The sequence below is a fragment of the Athene cunicularia genome, assembly GCF_003259725.1.
Source record: "Athene cunicularia isolate RWA chromosome 6 unlocalized genomic scaffold, athCun1 chr6_part1, whole genome shotgun sequence".
In the NCBI taxonomy this organism is placed as follows: Eukaryota; Metazoa; Chordata; class Aves; order Strigiformes; family Strigidae; genus Athene; species Athene cunicularia.
In genome coordinates this window covers 23,276,568-23,299,566 of record NW_020799105.1, presented here as the reverse complement: position 1 = coordinate 23,299,566, position 22,999 = coordinate 23,276,568, and the positions used below count along the sequence as shown (strand labels likewise).

General features: G+C 39.6%; 2 protein-coding genes across 2 annotated transcripts in view; one reads left to right on the top strand and one right to left on the bottom strand.

Annotated features, from left to right (window-relative positions):
* Positions 1-417: 417 nt before the first annotated feature.
* On the top strand, positions 418-18,909 carry UROS (uroporphyrinogen III synthase). The gene is made up of 9 exons (XM_026851656.1): positions 418-618; positions 5,531-5,620; positions 6,276-6,359; positions 7,361-7,457; positions 9,216-9,290; positions 10,588-10,662; positions 15,592-15,675; positions 16,159-16,244; positions 18,196-18,909. Exons 2-9 carry the CDS (start codon positions 5,558-5,560, stop codon positions 18,307-18,309), a joined length of 678 nt encoding a protein of 225 aa, XP_026707457.1. The 5' UTR covers positions 418-618; positions 5,531-5,557; the 3' UTR covers positions 18,310-18,909.
* Positions 18,910-20,742: 1,833 nt separating this feature from the next.
* Positions 20,743-22,999, bottom strand: part of EDRF1 (erythroid differentiation regulatory factor 1) — a 27,730-nt gene continuing 25,473 nt past the window's right edge. Inside the window, exon 25 of the mRNA XM_026851563.1 lies at positions 20,743-21,761. Coding sequence (XP_026707364.1) covers positions 21,590-21,761 — 172 coding nt within the window. The 3' untranslated portion in view covers positions 20,743-21,589. The remainder of the gene's footprint in view (positions 21,762-22,999) is intronic.

The window sequence follows — 22,999 nt, the reverse complement described above, 5'->3', positions numbered from 1 at the left end:
CTCCCTTTCTTATACAGAAAGGAAATCAGAGCAAATCAGTGTTGAAAGCCCAATTTTCGAGGGGCTGCCTTCAGTGAACAGGCTACAGGTAAGGGCCGAGTCTGTTCGACTGCTTGCGGCCTCGGGGATTCCAATGTTGAAAAAAGAACACAAAAAAATTAAGACTCTCCACAAGAATTAACCGAATTACACTTTACATCACCGATTACAGTCATCCACTACGCGTCCCCCACACCTTAACACGGGAACCCACAGGCCCACGCAGGACCCCGACCCGCGGATGCCTCGCAAGCGGCTTCACAGCGCGGACAACCGCCGTGTGCGTCTGCCTCCCTCCACCCCCCAGCGGTTTTTGAGGCCGGTTGCTCGGTTTTTACCGCTTTACAAGTTATCGAGAGGCTCCGGAGGGGAGGGGAGAGCGCGGGGCGGCCGCGCCAGAGGGGCCGGGGAGGGCGCCCGGGGCCGGGCCGGCCCCCTCTGAGGAGCGGGGGGCGCGTCCCGGGCCGCCCCGCTCCTCCCTCCTAAAACCCGCGATTCCCTCTGCGTGCTGTCACCTGCTTTGAAAGAAATACGGGTGTTCGGGGAAAGGCATCGGGACTCCGCACACGCTTGAAAACGGTACGTGGAAGCGTAGGTGCGTGTTAGTTGTCGCTGCTCCCTGCCCTGCTGAAGCATCTTCTGTTTAAAGGCAAACAAAATAGTTGTCCCCTGCAAGCAGTGGCCTCACATTTCTTCTGCTCTCACCCACCACCTCTGTCCCTGGCCTGCTGCTGTTGAACCTGTCAGTTATGTTGTAAAGAAAAAAAGAGCCAGACAGAGGCTGAAGTAGAGTACGGGGGCTGAAAATTCCGTCCTGAGCATCTATGACATTAGTCCCATTCCTGAAAGCCAAATTAAAAAAGGAATCAAGTGCTTACAGCTTTAAAAATTAATTCCCAGACTAGTTATGAATAATACCAGACAAATGAACCGAAGAGTCAGTGAGGTAGAATACGGTAAACACAATGTGAATGTGGGTTTTATAAAATCATCAGTTAGGAAAATGAGTTGAGAAAACAAAGTGTAGAAGTGGCCATTAACGTTTGAGCTCGTTCATGTGGACCGAACTGAGTCTTTATGTCTTGTTCATGAAGAAAGGTAGGTCTTACTCAGATCACTCGGAGAAGAGTGTTGGGCATTCACCATTGCCAGCCAGAAGTGCAAGGCACAGGGCTTGGGGTAATTTTGGCTTTATAAATACAAACCTAATAGGTTAGAATTTGCCTGTTTCTTTAAAGTATCAAGCATGTCTGTTTATATTTTTATTATTTTTTTGAGAGCTGTGTCTGCCCTGGGAGCACTTAGGTCATTGCCAAAATATGAATACTGATACACGAGGAAAGAATTCGGCGTGGACAAAGATGAATTGTCAAAGCCCTTTAGTGCTGTGGGGATGCAATTGGTATCTATATACAGTTTTCCATATTATTTTTGAAACTGTATCAGTCAAGAATAGCTCTAATTGCTAACATTGCTTTTGCTAAAAGTCCATGATGTACTAGAAGGGTTTGAGTCCATTGGTGTTGAGTTTTGTGACATAGACATCCAAATAGAGGAATTATTCTCAAATCTGTTGGTGCTCGATGATGGATGTATTATATTATCAGTGACTTTGGTAGATTTCTGAACCACACTTCATGACTAGCCTTAGACATAGGCTTTTTTCTTCTCTGGTTAGTAAACCTATCTAATCATAGTGAAAGAATATTGGTAAGAAATGCATAGCATCAAAAAATCCTAGCCCAGGAATTTCTAGAGGTTTTTTTAAAAAGATTGTATGTCAATAGGATCTCAAAATTTATCTCCATTTATGTTTATGATGGAACAGACAATTCCCTCTGCACTTGGCAATCAAACTTTATTGTGTGACCCATATGGTTGCCTATAAACAGAATAGTATTAGGAAAGTTTAATAAATTTTGCAGCTCTCAGTGCCACTTAGCAGCAAGAAACAAAGGGACCCATTTATTTCTTTTTTTCAAGCTGTCCTCCATATTAAAGGTAGTTGGCAATTAGTTTGGGGACAGCTTTTCAAAAGAAATTTGAGTGACCCACAGACATGTTCTTTCTGTGCGAGGATGTATATCAAAAATCTGCAAAGGTTTTTTTAATATGAGAGATTATTGCTCATTTTTACTGTACTAATACCAGAGACCTAGAGATACACATTGTAATCAGCTTTATACTTTAATTGAAGGCACAGGATGTTGAACTTCACTGTGTGATGCTGTGAATGGGAAGCATTCCAATTGTGTCTGTAAGGATAATATTCTGAAAATGCAATGTGACGTAAAATTTCCCATCTTAATTAAGGTGGACTTAAGTAATGTGGACACAGAAATTAGCACCAAACTGGTTTTAGTCTTCAGTCATGATGTAATGCCTCAAACACTCCAGTCGCTCCTGTAGTTGGTTATCAGAACTAATTAGATGGTTCCCAGACCTCGGACTGACAAGTTTTTCTTCATCTTTGTGTCTGGTTGCTCCAGACAAAAAACCTGTTGTCCTCTTATTAGCTGTTTACAAGCCTAATGGGTTTTAAATGGTATTTTTTGAACATTTGGAGAACAATCTCTGCAGGGTTGTTACTGGTGCTCAGGCAAACAAAGTGCTTGTTTAGTGAGCAAAAGTGGGTGGCCAGCAGCATCATCCTGTAAAGACTTGGTGGTGTAAAACTTACTAAGGTTTGTGCTGGTTTTGGCTGGGGTAGAGTGGATTTTCTTCACAGTAGCTGGGGCTTGGTTGCTGGCTGAGGCTAAACTGTGACAAGATTATTCTCTTTTCCAGATACAGATTGTGCACTGCTGGACTCTGCTAAAGCCACTCATTGTTCTAAATAGAAATATTTAATGTCTGGTTAGATGTTTGTGCATACCTCTCTTGATTTAATATATAAGATATAATTTATAGATAAAACATAGAAGATATCTAAAATATATCTTTGTATTTTAAGTACTTTGCTCGGAATACATCAAAAATTACCGGAGATGCTGCATGTCTTGTGTGCTTTCTCTTAAAGGTCTTTGATTCAAGAGGAATGTTTGTCAGGGTTCTTGACTTGAAGTTACTGAGCAGAAACCTAGCTATTTCAAAAATTGTGTTTCAGTCATTTGTAGGGCACTCATAACATCTCGAGGACACAACTAAACCAGTAAAAATACTGTGTTTCTCTTACCATTCCCAGTGCAGTGGGACCCCCACATCGTTGCAGCAAGTTATGAAAACTTGTTTGTTTTTCCCTCAAAAACAATCCATAATTGAGTTTTAACTTTTTTCCCCCCTTGAATGTATATTGGCATATTTTTGGTTTGGAAAAGTGCTCGCGTGCTTGTCCATTTTGGGGAATCTTGTCTGCCTTCTGCCTGCCTGTTCCAATGGCATTTTGCCTCAATTCACGGTGGTGTGTACGCAGGGGTAGGGCACACATGTGAAGAAAGTGTTGGGGGTGAGGACCTGGCGTTTGGAAATGGGGATATTCCACCAGTTTTCATTTGCTCACACCTCTCACCAAACCTGTGTGAACCTGCCTGAACTAGGTAGGCAGAAGGAACTGAACGGTCTGAGAGGTTTATGGCTGCGGAAAAAAGAGACTAATTTTGTCACCAAAAAAAACCAAAAGCAGATCAAAATACATGCTATTCATGAATGCGCAAACACAGATTCCCTAGCTCAAATTTGTCTTCTCTTAGACATTTTCCTTACATTTACATTTTGATGACTTCATCATGTTATTAAAAGTTACATAGTTTGGAAATAGGAAGGTGTGGTAGGTTAGAGTTAACCTCATTTTTCTTGGTGCTGTTAGACTTTAAGAGTACTAGTAAAAATGTAAGGGTATTGTACTCAAGAGTGTAAACACTGAAGGTGGAGTTACAGTACAGATTGTTAGTAACATCAGAACAACAATCTGTAGTACAAAGAGCTATGCTCAAAGTATGTTTTTACAAGAATGTTGGATTTTTGAAGTGAAGACTGTTGTGAAGTTAAAGTGACTGAGAAAAGTCACTCATCCCTACCTCCTTCAAGCTTCTAGAAACTGGATGATCAACAGTATTTGGGAGCCAGGCTCTTGAAAGCCATGGGCAGGACCAGTGAGAATTACTCATTTTGAGAATGCAGCCCTCAACAAAGTCCTTGTTTCTTCTTCTGTGTGCGCTTTTAGTCGTTCCCTTTGACTTCACTGGCCTTGGTATTGCAGAATGTCAAAGCCCCACCAGTTCCCTTTGTGTCACTGTTGAGAGCTGGGCGTCTTGTGGAAATGAGCACTTCCATGTCTACTGGTAAGGCGTTCAGAATCAAACACCTCCATAGTGACACCCCATTTTAAAACCTAGATTTAAAAAATGAAGTTTAGAATGCACAAAATTAATGTAGTAGCACGGGTATTGAGTTGCTGGCGGTGGTTTGCTTTTGGTGCCCCTTTCACCACCTGTATTTTGCAGTGCTCTGGCTATAGATGAATGTGGGTCGCTGGGCTTTGGTTACTTGTACCAGATCCTGTTTTGTCCAGTGTGGTCTAAAGCTGCCTTTTGTCTTTTCTCTTTTCATTTTTGTCCAAACAGGTTGGTTTTTGTCTTTGATGTTTTGAGGATTCCAATGCATGTCATGCAAATGAATAGCATTTAAGATGTTCTGTACAATTAAATATTCATAATCACTCATTTTAAAACTAATTTGATAGTATGTAATCTGTCAGGAGAGTAACACAGATAATTAAGGTTAAATGTGCAGTTGGAGAATGGATTCTTGTTTGTGTTACTGCAGTTGTTTACTTTGATGCTTGGTATGTTTGCTTGTGTGTTGTAATAGGCTTTGAATTCATCACCAAAGTCAACTTTTACGGATGTAAGAACTATCATCTTCCATTGTGATGGCAGAATGTATTTTTTCAGCCATGCCTTGTTTACTGTAGATATATCAAAGAAGGCCCATTTATATTATATGTATTGTGTTCAGATGTATAAATGTGTGTATATACACACGCATGTGTTTGTTTTTTTTTTTTTAAATTGAAACACTGCCCTGCACGTTTTCCCCCATGAAAAGGGTAAGACCCCAAATGCATCAAATTAAATCGCTTGATACATCAGCCCTTGCATACTCATTATGATGAGCATAGGGTGAAAACTAGCATGGAAATGAATAGAATAGAATATGTTTTTATAGATAGGAGCTTATTATATTGCTGCACAAGATTGCATTGTAGGGGTTGTTACTCCTTTTACAAAATCTTCTTTAAAATGGATTCTCCTCGATGACTTTCATTATAGTTTCTCCCTTAAGCAGTATTATCTAAAGGCAGCATGTTATTTGTTGGGCTTATCAGGGTGGGTATTCATGTCCAGAGAATGTACGTTAACTGCTTACTCATTGTGTAGGGAGCAGTGCAACTGTTAGCAACTCAGTTTCAATGAAGCTGAGCTATTAAAGTCACTGTTCAGTAGAAAGTCCTCTAGATCTAATTTAGATAAATCCCATTATTGTGTTTCAGAGTTCTTATGCAGTTATTTGGTAAATAATGAAGGTTCTGTTGCTGAAGGATCCCAAAGACAAAGACTCAGGACCAGATCCATATATTAAGGTGAGTAAACTTTATAAAATGTAAGCAATTGTGTCACTTCACTATTAAATAATAGTACCACGCATTCAGTAACATAGATGAATTTAACTGTTTCAAGTGAAAAATGTGCTTAATAAAAATGGGGAGTGCGTGTCTGAAATTATACTAAGAAAAAAAATTGTGCTAGAAAATTTGCTGTTACTGAAAAAAGTATTTTAGTTGTGGGGCATGAGTATTGAGTTCATTGTTAAAGCTCTCAGCAAAGATAGAACTGCACAGTATATTACTGTTGCTGTAGTCCTTTCTGCTGTTGCCTTTAGTCATGTGGCTACAGGAATATTTGCAGGACTAGGTGATTGTTTATCATAAAGGTTACAGGAATATTTGCAGGACTAGGTGATGGTTTATCACTTAGGGACTGCAGTTACGTGTACACTGTAACTCTGCAGTAGCTATGTAGGAGGCCTCAGTTCCATAGCTGTTTGTTTTTAGTATTATGTTGTAATACTAAATAACTAACAAAACCAAACTAGATTCTCTAGTAAAAGCAAATAAGATGCTTTTGTATTTTACTTTAGTAAAAAGAAAAAATTGTCCTGACTTAGTCAATTCTTTGAAAAAGAAAAAGCTCCTGTTTGAAATCTATTTCAAGAGCTGTAAACCTTTTTTTTGATAGGAATTAGGATTATATGGATTTGAAGCAACTTTGATTCCAGTTTTGTCATTTGAATTTGTCTCTCTTGAAAGCTTATTTGAAAAGGTACGTTTTAAATTATTTCAGTTGTCTTATTTTCAACAGAATTTAGGCCACGGTTGCCAAGATGCCGTGTCTTGTCTTGATTTAATAATGCCCTTTGTGGTATCTCTTTCTGTGCTTCCACAAACACAGGTGTACAGAATACAACATTGTATACAACATCAAGTATGTTGCCCATACTTGTTGAAGAATTAAGTTGGTGAGAGAGAATTCATATTTAAGTGGATGGCCCCTAGATAGTTACAGGTAGTGGGGCATTTTGTCGTAACAAAAAATTATCAGACGGTAGTGACAAGGAAAGTTTCCCTGAGGTTCACCCTTACATCGTACTGAAATTGTGTACAGCATCTCCTAATTATATGGAATACAATCGCATAATTGCTGTTCTCTCTCTACATTCTTCAATAAATGTATTTAGTTTTAAAACGTTGAAAAGGTTTTCTGAGGCAAGTTTCCTTTATTGACAATCTCCAACAGCACTGGACTTTGTTAGGTGTTTGAATGTATCATGATCTGCATTTACAAGTGATCCAAGAACATTTTTCCCTTTTTTGTGCTGACCTTTGAGTGCCTGTTAGTAACCTTAACTGTTCTCTGAGGGGGCCCGGAGCAAGGAGCTGTCTGGGTAGGACCCTCTGTGTTACTATTTGGAGTAACAGTTCGTTTCTCTCGTATGAATTTGCAAGTACCTCATATGTTGTTTTCCCATCCTTCCAGCTCATTTCAGTGGTGGGAATCCTTGTCCGTTCCCACAGATTCTCAGAATTAATATAATCTGTCCAAGTTTTGTTCTGAATTTAAGATTTGTTATACATTTCTCCTGTAAATACTCTGGATACTGATATTAATGAAATATTTGCCTGTTTCAGTTTCAGATATTTATTGAAGCTGTTTTGTTCATCACAAGATTATAAAGAATTGATCAACTTAATTTTTAATTTTATTTACTCCTTTTTTTTTTTTTTTTTTTCAATTTACTTCTTATATTTACTGTTTATAAGTAGCTTTCTCATCCAGAATGTTACGGAGGCCTAGTTTTTACCAGTCCAAGAGCATTAGAAGCTATCAAGATATGTTTAAAAGAGAATAGTAAAAATGAAGGTAAGTACACTCCTTGATTTTTCTGTTTCGGTATTTTGTAAAGTTTGTAATTTTATTTCTCTCACCAGTAGGTGTTTGGAGTATGCCTTTTTTTAAAAACGCTTTATCTCATAGTTCTTTTGGCATCAAAAGGCCTCACACTAAATTGAGTTTTTAAGGGACCCAGTGTTGGATTTTCCACATTTATGCTGTTAGAAATGAAAGGAAAGCTTTTGATGCAAATTGTTAATTAGTGTGGGGTTCTTTGATTGTGGTTATCTTTGCTGATGCTAAAAGCAGTTGTAAGCAGAAACTCATGCATAAGGAATATTTTACTGCAGTGCCTAGTTTTTGCTTACTGCTTTTCTCCCTGAAAGAGAGGAGCATGTTGTAGAAACTGGCTACTGTTACTTCTGTGCTTGTATTATTCATATGAAGTCTTGCAGAAAAAAATTTCTCTGTCTTGAATGTAAAATTCCTCAAGTAAATTAAGCATTTGCTAAAACGAGGTGAAGAAACGGTCATACATAAAAGCCAGCAGATTAGTTGTAAGAATCCTGCAGAGCGCTAAATAGAAATTACCGTACCAATGATCTATCAAATCCTTAGAAACTCGTCTGAATTCTTCTGCTAAGTGATCACTTCTGCTCTGAGTTTCTGTGTACACTTAAATTGTATCATTACTTTATCAGCCCCATGTTTGGGCTGTCGTCACAGTAATCAACGTACAGTGAGTAAGGTTACACTCTTTAGTAAGGTTATTTTAGCATTTTCAACAGCAGAGGGCTGTGCTTTAGGACTTTTGGTCGAATGTAATCTCTTACCAAGAGTTCATTCCTAATTTCAATTAGGGCTTTTGGGAGCTGCTGAAATACATCTCTGAATCAATAATACGAGTCTTTACTTCCTATTTGGGTTCCTTTCAAAGCTAATCAATCCCTACTTTTTTCCTTCTTTAGGAGAATTCCCTCTTTTTTTACTGTTATATTAGTCTCTATTTCTAATTATTCTTTTTTTACAATACTGGGCCAGAACTTGGTGTCCTGTGATGTAGTGGTTTTTAGACAAGATAGTAACCGAGTATCTATTTTTGACCCATTAGGATTTCAGGCGTAGGGATGAGGTAGTTGGGTCCAAGAAGTGTGATATACTTATTGCCTGAAGGAAGAAAACCATTTCTTGGTAATTTTATTTTGGTCTCTGGTACATTTTACTTCTGAGCTGATAACTTACTTTTGTTGTTTTTTTAAAAATACAATCAGTTTCCATATTTTTCTTGCGTAAGAGTTGCTTTATAGAGTACTGTAATTGATATAGATTTTTACCACTTTATTTGTTGTCATGGAAGATTATATTTGGGTTTTGCCTGTCTTCAATTTTAAATGCCAACTTGTATGTCTAAATCTCCCTTTATGTACTATGTGCTGTTTTTTCCTACAAGTTTTGATGCTTTTTAAAGTTCTTAATGCCAAAATATAAATGAACATTGCAAGCTGCATGTAATCTGGCATAGGGCAAGTGTGCATTAAAAATGCTACTTAACAAAAGCAGCTAAGTGTTTACTCAAATTAGGGTTTTAAAAACTTTTGTAGACTACTATTTACACAAGGAAAAAATTACATTAAAAATTCATTTTGTATATCCAGATTTGCTGAAATACGTAGTGGAGTATTAGTTGTTATTATTTTGCTGTATTTGTAGATTAAACAGAAGTCCAAATATTCATTTAACATTCGTATTTTGTTGCCAAGTGTTTAAATTTAATTTAATGTTTTTCAGCCTGGTCAAAATCTCTTAAACAAAGATGGAATACTAAACCAGCATACGTGGTTGGAAAAGCTACAGCTTCTCTAGGTAAGCTGGGGTTTAAAAATAGAAGTCTTAGATAAATCCATCTTGTAAGTACAATTTCTTGAATATTAGCTGCTATTCAGGGGTGCTTAGAAAAAAATGTAGGTAAATTTTATAAATGGATTATTTTGAAAACAGGTAATTGTATACAAATTAGAATTGTACATACTTACTAAAGCTAAGGTCTAGCTTCTGGATTTTCATTACTGCTATTGTAATGTGACAGTATCGACTAAGAATTTGGCCAAAAAAAAATATTTGTTCTTAATTTGCATGTGGGTTTTTTTTCATTCACTTTGGAAATTAAATTGGATTAAAGGGCTTATAGTGTGATTGTCTGAGGTTGTACGAAGTGAGATGCTCTGGCCCTTCGTTCCCTCAGTGTTCCTGTGAGGTACTTGCTGAACAGAAGGCAGCGGTTTATATTTATTTTTCTTGACACTGGTTTTAATCTGATGCAATACGTATTTTCAGTGCATAACAAAAATATAGTGTAGATTTTACTTTGTGAAAGCCTTTGTTACTGTAAAAATGCATTGTAGCTTCCACTGAACCACATGGGAAATATTATGAAAAGACTTAGCATTTGAGAATTTTAAGTCTTGATGTTTTTCTGCTTCTAGGCCAAAAATAATTTGGGTAAGGAGCGGCTACCTCTAGAAAAAGCATATTTTTTCAGGCAGGCTGGTAACAACACTGGATCACCAACCAGTGTCATATAACAAGCAATTTGAGTCAGTCAAGTCCCAAATTCATAGAATCACAGGATGGTTTGGGTTGGAAGGGACCTTAAAGATCATCTAGTTCCAACCCCGCTGCCACGGGCAGGGACACCTTCCACTAGACCAGCAACTTCTCTGGAATTCTTCCTCTATCTGCTCACTTGCTTAAGTAAGACCACTGTTACACTCTCAGATTTTCCGATGGGATTTCAGCCTTCACTACAAAGAGAAGGAGAATACTCACTGGGAAGCCACCTGCAACCAAACCATGCCAGGATCTGCAGCCCCTTCGGCAGAGTCAGTGCTTTCTGTTTCACCACTTCAGCTATGAGAGGTTAAAAACTCTCCAAAACAGCTTAACTATCCCCCAAAATTCTTCTTTTGTATTTTTTTCAAATATGCCTTTCTAGAACAAAAATTGAATGTTTCGTAGCATGGTGCTCTTTCAAAGGATCTGATTTTTTGTTTTTCAAAGAGGTGTTTGTGTGCGTGGATTAAGTTGTTTTCAACCCGTGTTTCTGTGATAATAAATCTGAATTCTTTTCACTGATTTCATTCTTTGCTGCTTTTTGTCATAGTGGAAGAAATTGGTCTGATTCCACAAGGAGAAAAGTCTGGAAATGCTGAAAAACTAGCTGAATATATTTGCTCCAGTAAGTATCTACAATCTTCTACTTAAGTTAAGCTAATATACCTTCTGTTGTTACAGAATTTCCTATAAATGAAATCAAGTGTGCACTGAAGTGAAGTACATACTGCATATATCTCTTCTATGTAGAACTTGTGAATTCAGCTTCTGGGAATGTGGGTGATGTCTCTAAAAGATGATAAAAAATACTTTGAAATACCTATACAAAATACTAATTTACATTAAATCATCGACTCTGTAATTGATTTATAATACTATATGACCAGGTAGACGAAGTTTTTTTTCACTAAAAGATCTGAGCTGTAATGATTGGAAATTGCTATGTTCATAAGAATATATTCATAATATTCCTAAGAATTGCTGTAATCATAAAAGTTAAATGATTGTGACTATAGGTGTGCTGGTTCTCTGTGAACTTCAGGATACCTGACTTCCCTTGCTTCACACCAGTTGATGCTGGGGATTTTTCACCGTGGCATGGTTCAGACTAGATAAGGGGAACTCCCTTCCTCGGAATGAAAGATGTAGTTTCAGAGGAATCTGTTTTTCAGCACCAAAGGAGAGTGGTTTTGAAGAAGTTGCAGGAAGTGTTAGTTAAGATGATGGTTAATGTTTTGTTTAACCATTTCGTTATGGTTGAAGCTGTAATGCAGATTTGTTTGCTGCTTCTGAATGTATTATCAGATTGTCAGGTAATTTAAAAGTGTAGTTAGTCTATTTCCTAATTCTTTTTGTACTGTAATTTCTTAACATTTCCAATAGTAATACTGTAAGAGACATTTTTAGGCTTAGGGGCTGAATATTTTTGGGCTGGATGGGTTGGTACAAGCTGTGAAAAAGAAAAGCTGTGTTTTTGTACAGCCTGGGTTATAGAAGTTGGGTGAAGTATGTCAGAAGCAGGAGCTGCCAGCGCGGTGAGTTTGACCTCAGAGCTTCTGGCACAGGTGGTGGTGTTCAGGGGATCCAGGACTGAGGTGTGTGCTGCCTTCAGAGCGTCTGTCTGAGCATCGCCTGAGAGGAACAGTTATCAAAACAAATCAGCAGAATTAGTCCCCAAGCACTCTGTAACTAAAATAATCTAAATAAGCTAAAATAACCTCTGTACCAGATGAAAATCACACCTGAGGTTCAGTGTCTCAGCAGCATCCTGGCAGATCCTTCTCTGGACTTTTATATGACCTGGGGTGCGTCCCCGCTCCTGTGAGACACAGGGAGCTGTACAGGGGAGTCTCACAGTGACCTTAGAGGGTAACTCTCAGCCTGATACAAAGGCATGATGTCCTTCACTGAAGGACTTTCTGCCCCAAATTTAAAAAGGGACACAGAAACCTTCATCTAGCAGCTGACGCAGCGTCCACTAACTGACCAGAGTTATTCCAGCTAAATAGTCTGCCTTTGGCTAACACTCATCGGAAAAACAACTGACAGTCAGTGCAATTATTCCAGATGTTGGATGAATTAACGTATCTGCTGGTTTAAAAGCCTGTCTGCTGACCACACTTGATGAACTTGCTGAATACGGTGCTAGAGGCTTCACTTGTGGAAATGATGTCAAGAACCCCGACACGTTATTTTTGGCTGTTAGGCATAAGTTAGATATGAAAGAAAGTGTTGATTTGCAAAATCTGTGTAGTAGCAGAGATTCATAGGTAAAAGAAAAATGTGACTGGAGCTGGCAAGTACTGTTTTTTATGGGCAGAGTGCTTTTATTCACTGGCAAATAAAATATTTTAACTATATGGAGTATTTCAGGATAAAAATGATAGTTGCCAACATAAGATTAAATAATAAATTCTGAAAATTAAAAAGGAAATTTTCAATACAAAAATGCCGTAAGTGAAGAATATCCCATATCTACTCTTCAACAGATATTTTAAAACAAAGGTTTTAGCTGTTTTTTTTAGTGCTAGGCAATCTGCTTCTGGTAATGAATTAATGTTTGCCAGTTTGCAGTTGGAGGGTTTTTTTCGAGAAGGAAAATGAGAAAAATACCCATCTCTTCTGTTGTATGGATGTGAAAAAACCTTAGGCTCAGGTCTAAAGGAAACGATGGGTGTAGTACCAGGAGTGAAAAAATTCCTTATGGGTGAGCCTGTGAGTGGTCCAGTTACTGCATCACAACTTCTTGGTTATTTTCTCAGTCCAGTTGAGGGTCGTCCTGGCTCTTCCTCCTCCCCTGGGAGCTGCTTGGTTCCCAGAGCCCGTTACCTGTGAGCGTGTTGGCTGCCCTGGCCATTCCCCCTTTGCCTGCACACTCCTGCAGGGTTCCATAGGATCTGGCAGGCACAGAGCGTGAGGGCACTTCAGTCCAGAGCCAGCAGCACCTTCTGGTAGCCACGGCTGGGAAAGAGAAGCCTTTTACCCAGAGTATCCCAAGGGCGGCTCATCCCGGAACACCAGCAGGCTGTTTAAATTAACAGATTGCTGCAGCACTTCCATTATCCGTGCAAAAATGACTGCCTTTGAATAGCCTTCAGTTCTGATAACCAACCGGTGGATTTCAATCATCGGAGACTGCCTGATGTTGATAAATATAGTCATACTCGGTGATTTATTGGATTGTGCATATTTATGCACTCTCAATTCATCAAGTGGTTTATAACAACCTCTGCAGTACAGATTAAATTACATCTTGTTTCCTATTATGTATATATTTATTGTTTCTCCATAAAATTATAAATAAGTGAAGAGAATAGCTCTAAATTTTTTCTATCATTAGAATTTATTGTCAGAATAAAAATAAAATCTGAAGCCATGATGTTTCTTTTGTTATTCACCTTTTGCGCTTTGGTACCCACTTGAACTTAAGTGATTGGGAAAATAAAGGAATTTACTCCTTAGCTGGCTTTGCTCTCTTTCCAAGGCAAATATTTTTTTAGTTTTATTACAGTGTAACATGGGTACAGAAGTAGCAGGTACCACTGGGGCCAATGCTTGCTGTATTCTTCAGGCCTACTAAGAAATTCTGCGCTTGGTAAACACAAGTCAAAAAAGGATTAGTGTTTCTTCAGAGATACCACACTGACATTTCAATTAACTGACATGACTGGTAGCAGGATTAATGCTGAAATATTTAGGTTTGATCTTACTATTTTAAAATCTCTTTTACATTCTCTCCCAAGTTCAGTCTTCCTTCCTATAATTTATTACAAGCACATCTATGGTTTCTAATAAAACTTCCGTGTACAGTTAGGACAGTCAAATATATCTGTGTGGACTCCTATGAGGGTCTTACCATTTGATTTTTACTATGCTGTCCTTTTGTTTTTTACCCTGAGGCATCTCTGATCCTTAATGTTATAAACCAAGAGTCTACTTCCAGCACTTCAAAAAAAAGCATTTATTTTTCTAGTAGTCATCTCTTAAACATATGAATTAGTAATAAAATAATGTGTTGAGGAACTCTCATTTATTTTGAAAGATGAATATAGCTGTGTGCAGCTGTGTAGAATTTAATTTTCTCCGTATTTGTTATTTATAGAAAAGGTAAACTGTGCAAAAAAAAAAGTCTGCTGTTAAGTCCCTATCTAAAAATCTAATTCTTCCTTGATTAAAATGCTCTTTATCTTTGCAAAGTGTCAATATTCTCTTTTATTAGATAACATCTAGTGGTGAAAGACTTTCCAAAACAATTGGTTTAAGCCCTAAACCTAGCAAATTATTGAGATTCTCATATAGTTAGTGCTGTTTCCTTCTTCCAAGCCAGGTGTTCACATTCACCACGTGCTGGGTATTGTCAGTGTTTGCACTTTCCCCTCTCAGGTGTGTGGGTGTCCGCAGAGTGCACAGGGACAGGAGGTGTAAACCCGAGAGATGGCAACAGGGATGCTCTTACCTGCTGGTATTTTTTAAGCAGAATTTGTTTACCCCTCTGAGAACATATTAGAAACATACAAAAGCGATGGGAGTTAAATGACAAAGAGCCGTGTGTCAGAAAGGTCCTTCCAAAGGGGCCTTTCACATGGTGGCAATGTAACATTAATTAAAGTGGGAGGTGACTTCCATTTTTAAGGACAAGAGCATGTGAGGATATCCAGTTCCACCCTGGCAGTGGAAGTAGAATAATTTTTCTTTGAGGAAGTAAGAAAAGAGAATTTCAGATCATAGAATCACAGAATGGTTTGGGTTGGAAGGGACCTTAAAGCCCATCCAGTCCCACCCCCCTGCCCCGGGCAGGGCCACCTTCCACCAGCCCAGGGTGCCCAAAGCCCCGTCCAACCTGGCCTTGAACCCTGCCAGGGAGGGGGCAGCCACAGCTTCTCTGGGCAACCTGTGCCAGGGCCTCACCCCCCTCACAGGGGAGAATTTCTTCCTTAGATCTCATCTAAATCTCCCCTCTGTCAGTTTAAAGCCGTGACCCCCTGTCCTATCCCCACACCCCTGATCCAGAGTCCCTCTCCTCTTTCCTGTAGCCCCTTTCAGCCCTGGGAGGCCGCTCTAAGGTCTCCTTAAGACAGATTGAAACTCTTCAGCACAGTATTTCTGTCCTCTTCTTTGCCTGAACATTCTTTTACATAGAGAGAACTGTCATGTGTTGAGTGGGACTAAGATTTTAAATAGAAAAATTGAGGAAGATTGTGTTCCTTTGGAGGAGGAGGAGATAACTTGCACAGTAGGTTTTTTTTTTTTCCTTTGTAGAATGGCAAGAGGAATAGAAATGCAGTTTATCTTTCATGAGATCTTTTTATCCAATGTATTTATATTATAGTTATGGAATATTTTTTAATTTACATGCTAAGTAGCTTGTGTCCTCTGAATTGTGGATGCAGTTGCACTGCAAATGTTTTCAGTTATCTTAGGGCTGTGTCTGTGGTGGAGCACGTGGCATTTACTGCAGCGTTCAGTGTTTTATACCTTTAAAATGTATTAAATGTATTGTTTAGTCTTTATTAAAAAGATAAGTTAATTAAATTTCTTCTTTGTGTGTTTACAGGAGAGAAACCTGATTCCTCAGCTCTTCTTTTTCCTTGTGGAGCCCTGAAAAGGGAAGTACTTCCTACAGCACTTAGAGAAAAAGGTTGGACTTCCCTTGGAGCCTCATTTTAATTAGTCAGTTATGAAAAAAGTTGTATCTAAACCACATTTGAATGAGTAAAAATTGAATTTGTTCTTATGTTGGCTAGAAGTTAGAGGATGGGAATAAAAACTTTGAGGTTGGCTTGCTGCCCACAGCTCTGGGAACAAGCTGTAGTGTGACACGAGCAAGGTTATTTGCTTTGTTCTTCACTTGCGTTCCCTTCTGTGAGGTGACAGGTAGCTTATTCACAGGAATGTTGCAGGACTGGCCAGTTTTCCCCTGTGCTTCCAGGTCCTCTGATTACAGATGCTTTAGGAGATCTCGCAACTGTAGAAATACTACAAATCCCTCACAGAATTTTTTCTGTATCTTTTGAGCCTAAAATAGTACACTTAAGTGCAATTATTCTGTTGAGAGTGTTTTATTGAACAAACAGAAATGAATGAAACCCTGTTTAATTATGGATGTATATCCTGATTCCAGGAGTACCTCTGGAAAGCCTTACTGTTTATCAGACAACCCAACACACTGGCCTGCAAGAATCTTTGAGCTGTTATTTCTCACAGCAGGTATTGGATGCTGATGTAATTTGAGAATTTTGGAGGTATATGGTAATACCTAGCAGAATATACTCTTTTTTTTTTCCAGCTGTCTGTAAATGATACTTGGGGGGTACAAGAACATCCTGCATAGGCTGCTTGTTTTGTTTCCCTGATGATGACCAAGAAGATCCTTTAGGGAAAGTTTCAGATAGTGAGTCTCTCAGTTACTTGTTAGGGCGATTATAAACCAGCCCAAAAAGACACGATGCCTCCATTTGAAGAAGAAAACAAAACCTTTCACGTTTTGTCTCATTTTCAAAATACATGTACGTTCGGAATCACTGGGAAATAACTGCACGTATAATTACATATTCAGTTTATTCCTTTGAGCTGGACGAGACTGCTTTTTAAGTAATACTATGTCAGTAATTACATTTAGAGAGGATATTTATTGAACAGCGTTATTACTCATTTTTATTAGTGCAACTGAAACGTCACTGGACATCTTTGCTGTATATTACAAATCAGAATTCAGGAGTAATCTGCCCTACATAGTTTCAGTGTTTCTTCTCTGATTACCAAATCTATGAATGTATTATCTCATTTTAAGTGTTAGAATTCCAGGTGACATGCTGTTGAGAAATGTCTTGAGATGTATTTGCTAGAATTTCTAATGTTTTTCTCTTTTTAAAACCCTCTAATGTCATTAAGCAAGAATTGCTTTTATTTTTTCAAGACTGGCTCTCTGAATTTTCCATTTGTAGGAGCCTACATGATACGTAGGATTAATTTTATTCAAAATACAGCCTTTCCTTCTTACAGAAACCTGGCATGCTTGAGCGTGTTGCACCCCTTTTTAAAATCTGTGCATTAATGTCTTGTTAAATTACATATTGATTTTAAAGTTCTGTTTCAAGAGGTCCTAAAAGGTTATGGCACGGCCAGTCTGACTGATACATGGTAGTATCCTGGTGTTCCTCGGTGGGCGTTGCAGATCTGATCCCCACCATATTTAGTTTATGGCAGCTATAAAAGTAAGTCAGTAGTACATATGCATGTTGTAACTTTCTGAACTCTTTTTACGGAACTCCTTGTTTGCTGTAATTAGATGTTAGTGTCAGTGCAAAGCTGTTAAAATGTGTCTCATGCTCTTTTTAGTTGTTCTTAACTGAGGATATTGTGGTTATATGTTTAGTGTGTGGAGAGCTGACACAGAATGACAAGTGTTTAGCACTTTGTGAGACAATGAACAGCACTGTGTTAAACTGTCATTCTGGCCTCCGTGAGCTAAGCCTAGCTTCCAAGTCATGCGCTATAAAATAACAACAGATGTAGTTTGAGTGGAACGAGTGTATCTTTCTTGTCAGACAGAAAATCATGATAAAGCAAGCATGTGCTTTGGGTCCACGAGCTCAGGAGCTTGGGACCTTCACTCCAGACAGAATTTTGCAGTTTTCTTTTGGCTACAGAATGTTTCTGCTGCTCTCTCAAGGCAGGCTTATCCTGAGAGAGAGAAAGCCCTTCCAGGGGTCTGCAGTTTTAAAGCAACACTTCATCCTTGCCAGAGCATCTCAGGGCAGCAGAATTTAAGGTGAACCACATTAGCTGGGAAACAGAGAATATGTGCAGGACTGAGATAGATGGGAATGGATTTAGGGAAATAACTTGCTGAGTTTTCTTGCAAAACAGGAAAATGACCGTGCTCCAGAACTCTTCCAGTACATTTATCAGCAAGTGCTTGTTTGACAAAGTATTTGGTTAAAGTCACCCCTTAATTTTAGCATTCTGTGGTAGAATGGGGGATCGGCAGCCTGTCTGCGCTGCAGGAAGTCCTTTCCTTGGCTTAACTGCTGTTTCTCACCAATAAAACCACTTCACGTCCATATAGAGACAGTTGAAGGGATTTATGTGGAAGTGTATTAATATGCTGCAGGAGCAGTGAGTAATCTATGCCAACCTATGGTTACCTTTTACTCAGGGAATTCCAGCAAGCGTCGTGTTCTTCAGTCCATCTGGTGTTAAATTTTGCCTCCAGCACATTCAGAAGCTTTCAGGGGATTTTATCAACCATATCAAGGTATCTTCTCTTTAAAAGTGGTGAAATACGATAGGGGGTAACTTTGTCGTGGGGGAATGAGAAATGGGAAGAAGGCTGTTACACCTGTCACAAACCTTCATTTTCCCTTTCATTTGTGTTTATTTCACTGAAAATCTGGTTACAGCAAACATATAGATAGCAAATGCAAATGTTACTATATAGCTGAGAGCCTTTTTTAAAAAAAAATTTTCACCTAGAATTTTTTTCCCCGACTCACCCAGTCTCCACTGGGTATAGGCTTGATTTTCTGTTAGTGATGTGAAGGTGTGAGTAGTTCTTGCTTGAATCAGGCTGAGGTATATTGAAATTCCTCTCACTTTTCCTGTTTTGTGGGAATAAGAACTTTACCTCGCCATTACAAACATTTAAATAATCATCATGCCTAAGTAATTTCCAAGTAGCTCAATTGATAGGTGGTTTTTAATATGGAAAATCTTCAAGGTGAGATGGTGAGTACTGTTTAGTAAGCTCAGCCATGCGAGTTGACACAGTGTCAGCAAAGAAGGAAGAGGGAATGGCCTCAAGCTGCCCAGGGCAGGGTCAGGCTGGCTCTGAGGAAGGATTTCTGTGCAGAAGGGGCTGTTGGGCGTTGGAATGGGCTGCCCAGGGCAGGGGGGAGTCCCCGGGATCCCTGGAGGGGTTGAAGAGTCAGGCTGAGCCAGCGCTGAGGGATCTGGGGGAGGCTCATGGTTGGACTGGAGGAGCAAGCTTCAAGGTGTTTTCTAACCTGGATGATTCTTTGAAACCAAAGTGAATGTGGAGGACTGGAGCTGCCAGGGGAGAGGCAGAGCAGGCAGAGGCTACCCAACCACTGGCTGTGACTCAGCCTACACAACTATTTCCTTCCTGTTTGTCAGTGAAAAATGGCAGCTCTAGAGCTTGGTTCACAGGAACTATTTCAGAAAAAAAGAGGAAAGGGGGTAGACTTGCCACAGTTGTATGGCTTTTTAGCCCTTTCCGCCCAATTAGCTGACATAAAGGCCTGGCTGCCCTGCACACACATGAGGGGGAGACCATGCTTCCTGCTGCTCTGGTCATTAAGAAACCAGAGAGGTTCAAGTGCAGAAGCTTGAGTCTTACCCAACCCCTACAGCATTTATAAACCAGAGAGAGCTTAAGACTTGTTAGTAACTAATCTGGCAGGTTACAGATCTGACCTATTGTGTGTGACTCGGTGAAGTACTGTAAAATATCACTTCCATGTGGTTACAGGGAAGCAAGAGGATGTTAAACAACTTCCCCCAAATCACAGGAAGAGACTGTTACTGGTTCTCAGGGCTTAGGCTGAGACTTTTCTCCTGAGCTGGCTGACAGTGCTGTGCCAAACACTAAGAACCTGCAGCATATACGGGTATCTCTGCAGGCAGCTGCTTCTGAAATCAGCAGGACAGGGGAAGGTGTAAAGGGTCTTTTACTCCACCTCCTCTTTACAGCACTTATTTCAGGGATTTTTTTTTTTTTTTTTCTTCTGGAAGTGCAGAACTTCCCTAGTGCTGCCTACTACCCTTCTACCCCTTTTCCTTTCCCTCCCTAAACAGTGCCTGCTACCTCAGATTTTCTCAGGAGAAAACACGCTCTGCAGTACAATGCCAGTAAGACATTTGGGGAGGCAAAATCTCTTCTACAAAAGCCCGTTTCAGCACCTGCTTCAGCCCCAGGAGGAGAGCAGATCAGGAACTCCTCTAACCAGGAATCTCTCTCTATTCTCCACACCTGAGACACTGTTACTGATCTCAGCCCTTGCTTAGACACCCCTCAGCTCTGCTCTGAAGAATTTTTTCTTCTGCCCCTCACCCGGCTTCCTGATAATGATTTCAAGCAGAGTGCTTTTAGCTATCTTACTTCAGAAACCCACCGTGCAAATGCAACTTGGACCTCACCAAAAGCAAGGAGGGTGGAAGGCAGGAAAAGACACAGAAGCCTAAGCCCCCTCTCTGCCTTTTGTTTCAAATCCGTCATTCAAAATCAGAAGCAACAGAGGAGACACAGACAAAGCCCATCATCCTTCATCCTTTCATGAGGTAGTTTTCCTTCTCTTGGGTGCATCCGTGCTCTAGGTTGCATCAGAAACCAGGTTTCATCTGAAGGCACTTGTAAAACAAGGTCTAAATTGCCAGGATAGAAATTGCTAGAAACTGGGGGGTTCTGGGTGAAAACATGCCCTGTACAAAAAGGCATCATCCTGTATCTGTCACCATGAGAGTAAGAATCACCTCCTCAAAACCAGCAGCTTAAGCAGTTAATACACAAGTAGTGAATTATAGAAAGATTTTTTAAAAACACATGTGCATGCACACACACATGTAAAAACTGTTAATACCTGTAAATAAACACTATGTTTATACCATTATTATACAATAACGAACCACATTTATTTGTAGAAAAACATTAAAATATCAAATGTTGTATTTTTGAGAACTTTAAATAATACATATTTCCAAAAAGCAGAGTCCTCACATGCTGAGATTAGGACTACACTCATTTGTTAGTCCTGATTTTGCAGATTTTTTTTGCAGCCCCTGCTGCCTTTCAAATAGTTTTAACTCTGTTGAGCAGTTTGCTTCTCTGGTGAGGGTCATAATCAATAAAAGCAAGACAGGTCCATTTGTGAGTTTATATTTAATAAATAAACTTTTATTTAAAAATATGCTCTCATTTATTCACAGTTTCAAGTCTTAAAAAGATAATACTATTCTTGATCAATTCAAACACAGCTAAAACCATTCACTTTCTGGCACAAATTGAAGTCCCAGTGATGGCTAACGTTTGCAAGAGTCTTCCATCAAAGCTAGAAAGGCACAGATTTTTGTGCAGGGTAGTAACTGTCATCAAAGTAGTGTGTCCACATATTCAACAGACATTTCCTTGTACAACTTTGGTTCATCGTTACCGGTTAAAGCGTTCCAGTGAAGCCTTGCTCACAAGGTAGATTTCATTAAATATCAAACCAGAGCAACTGTGAGATTACATTTTTATGCAAAACATTTGTATCACTGCAAAGCCCATTACCTGCAAGAGGAAAAACTGGGAATTTCTCCCTACAAACAAAAAATTGTTACGTTTCTATCCAGACCCCCAAACTGGCATTTCAAAGAAACACCAGTAACCAAACCATTGCAGAGTTCTCGCAGGGTAAAAGGAAAATCCTGTTCCTTCCCAGATGTACAGCCTAACAGCGGTGATATCACCTTCAATAAATACAAATACATGGGAAAAACTGCCACTGATCCCATGCAGAGCAAGGCACTGGTTCTACTGCTGAGCAGCGTTTCAGTCACTGAGTTCCTCCATTACCAGCTTCGTTACTTTGAGTCAGCTGTTCCAGTAAATTTAGGATTACCTCGATTCGTTCCAGCAGAGTCATGCTTTTGTTAGCAGTTGCACGCAACAGCAGGGAGTAAACTTGCTTGTTTGTTTTAAGAACAACTTCTTCTTCATTAATGCCCCTGAAAAGAAAACAGATATTACAAGCTACTGAGCACATTTTATTCTGCAAATTATCAAACCAATTATTAGGTAACAACACTGATGCCTATCCCTGCGAAACCCACGGCTGGTGTTTTGATTTGAGTTTTATTTCCTCAGTTCCATCTCCTGCCGTTTCACAGCACTGCAGTCAGAGCCTGTTCATACTGCAGGAGAGATAAGATGTTCCAAATTTTATTCTGCTCCAGTCTGGCCGTTTTATTAACTCGCAATCCCACGTCACATTGGAAACTCTCCGAATCCAGGTCTCCATGCAAAAACTGTGCTTTTGTCCAAGTTAGTGTCTAATCTGATGATGCCAAACAGAGGCAGGCGCCTGAGCGCTCAGGAGATGCGCCCTGTTTGCTCCCCTGCCATGAACTCTCCCCTCCAAACCGCTGTGGGCTTTGATTTCCAGGTCAAGTCTGAAGCCTGCGCTCTGCCCTCGTTCCCTTTGTTCCACACATCCAAACTGTTTCCCTATGACCTGGTGTTCCTCGGTGGGCGTTGCAGATCTGATCCCCACCATATTTAGTTTATGGCAGCTATAAAAGTAAGTCAGTAGTACATATGCATGTTGTAACTTTCTGAACTCTTTTTACGGAACTCCTTGTTTGCTGTAATTAGATGTTAGTGTCAGTGCAAAGCTGTTAAAATGTGTCTCATGCTCTTTTTAGTTGTTCTTAACTGAGGATATTGTGGTTATATGTTTAGTGTGTGGAGAGCTGACACAGAATGACAAGTGTTTAGCACTTTGTGAGACAATGAACAGCACTGTGTTAAACTGTCATTCTGGCCTCCGTGAGCTAAGCCTAGCTTCCAAGTCATGCGCTATAAAATAACAACAGATGTAGTTTGAGTGGAACGAGTGTATCTTTCTTGTCAGACAGAAAATCATGATAAAGCAAGCATGTGCTTTGGGTCCACGAGCTCAGGAGCTTGGGACCTTCACTCCAGACAGAATTTTGCAGTTTTCTTTTGGCTACAGAATGTTTCTGCTGCTCTCTCAAGGCAGGCTTATCCTGAGAGAGAGAAAGCCCTTCCAGGGGTCTGCAGTTTTAAAGCAACACTTCATCCTTGCCAGAGCATCTCAGGGCAGCAGAATTTAAGGTGAACCACATTAGCTGGGAAACAGAGAATATGTGCAGGACTGAGATAGATGGGAATGGATTTAGGGAAATAACTTGCTGAGTTTTCTTGCAAAACAGGAAAATGACCG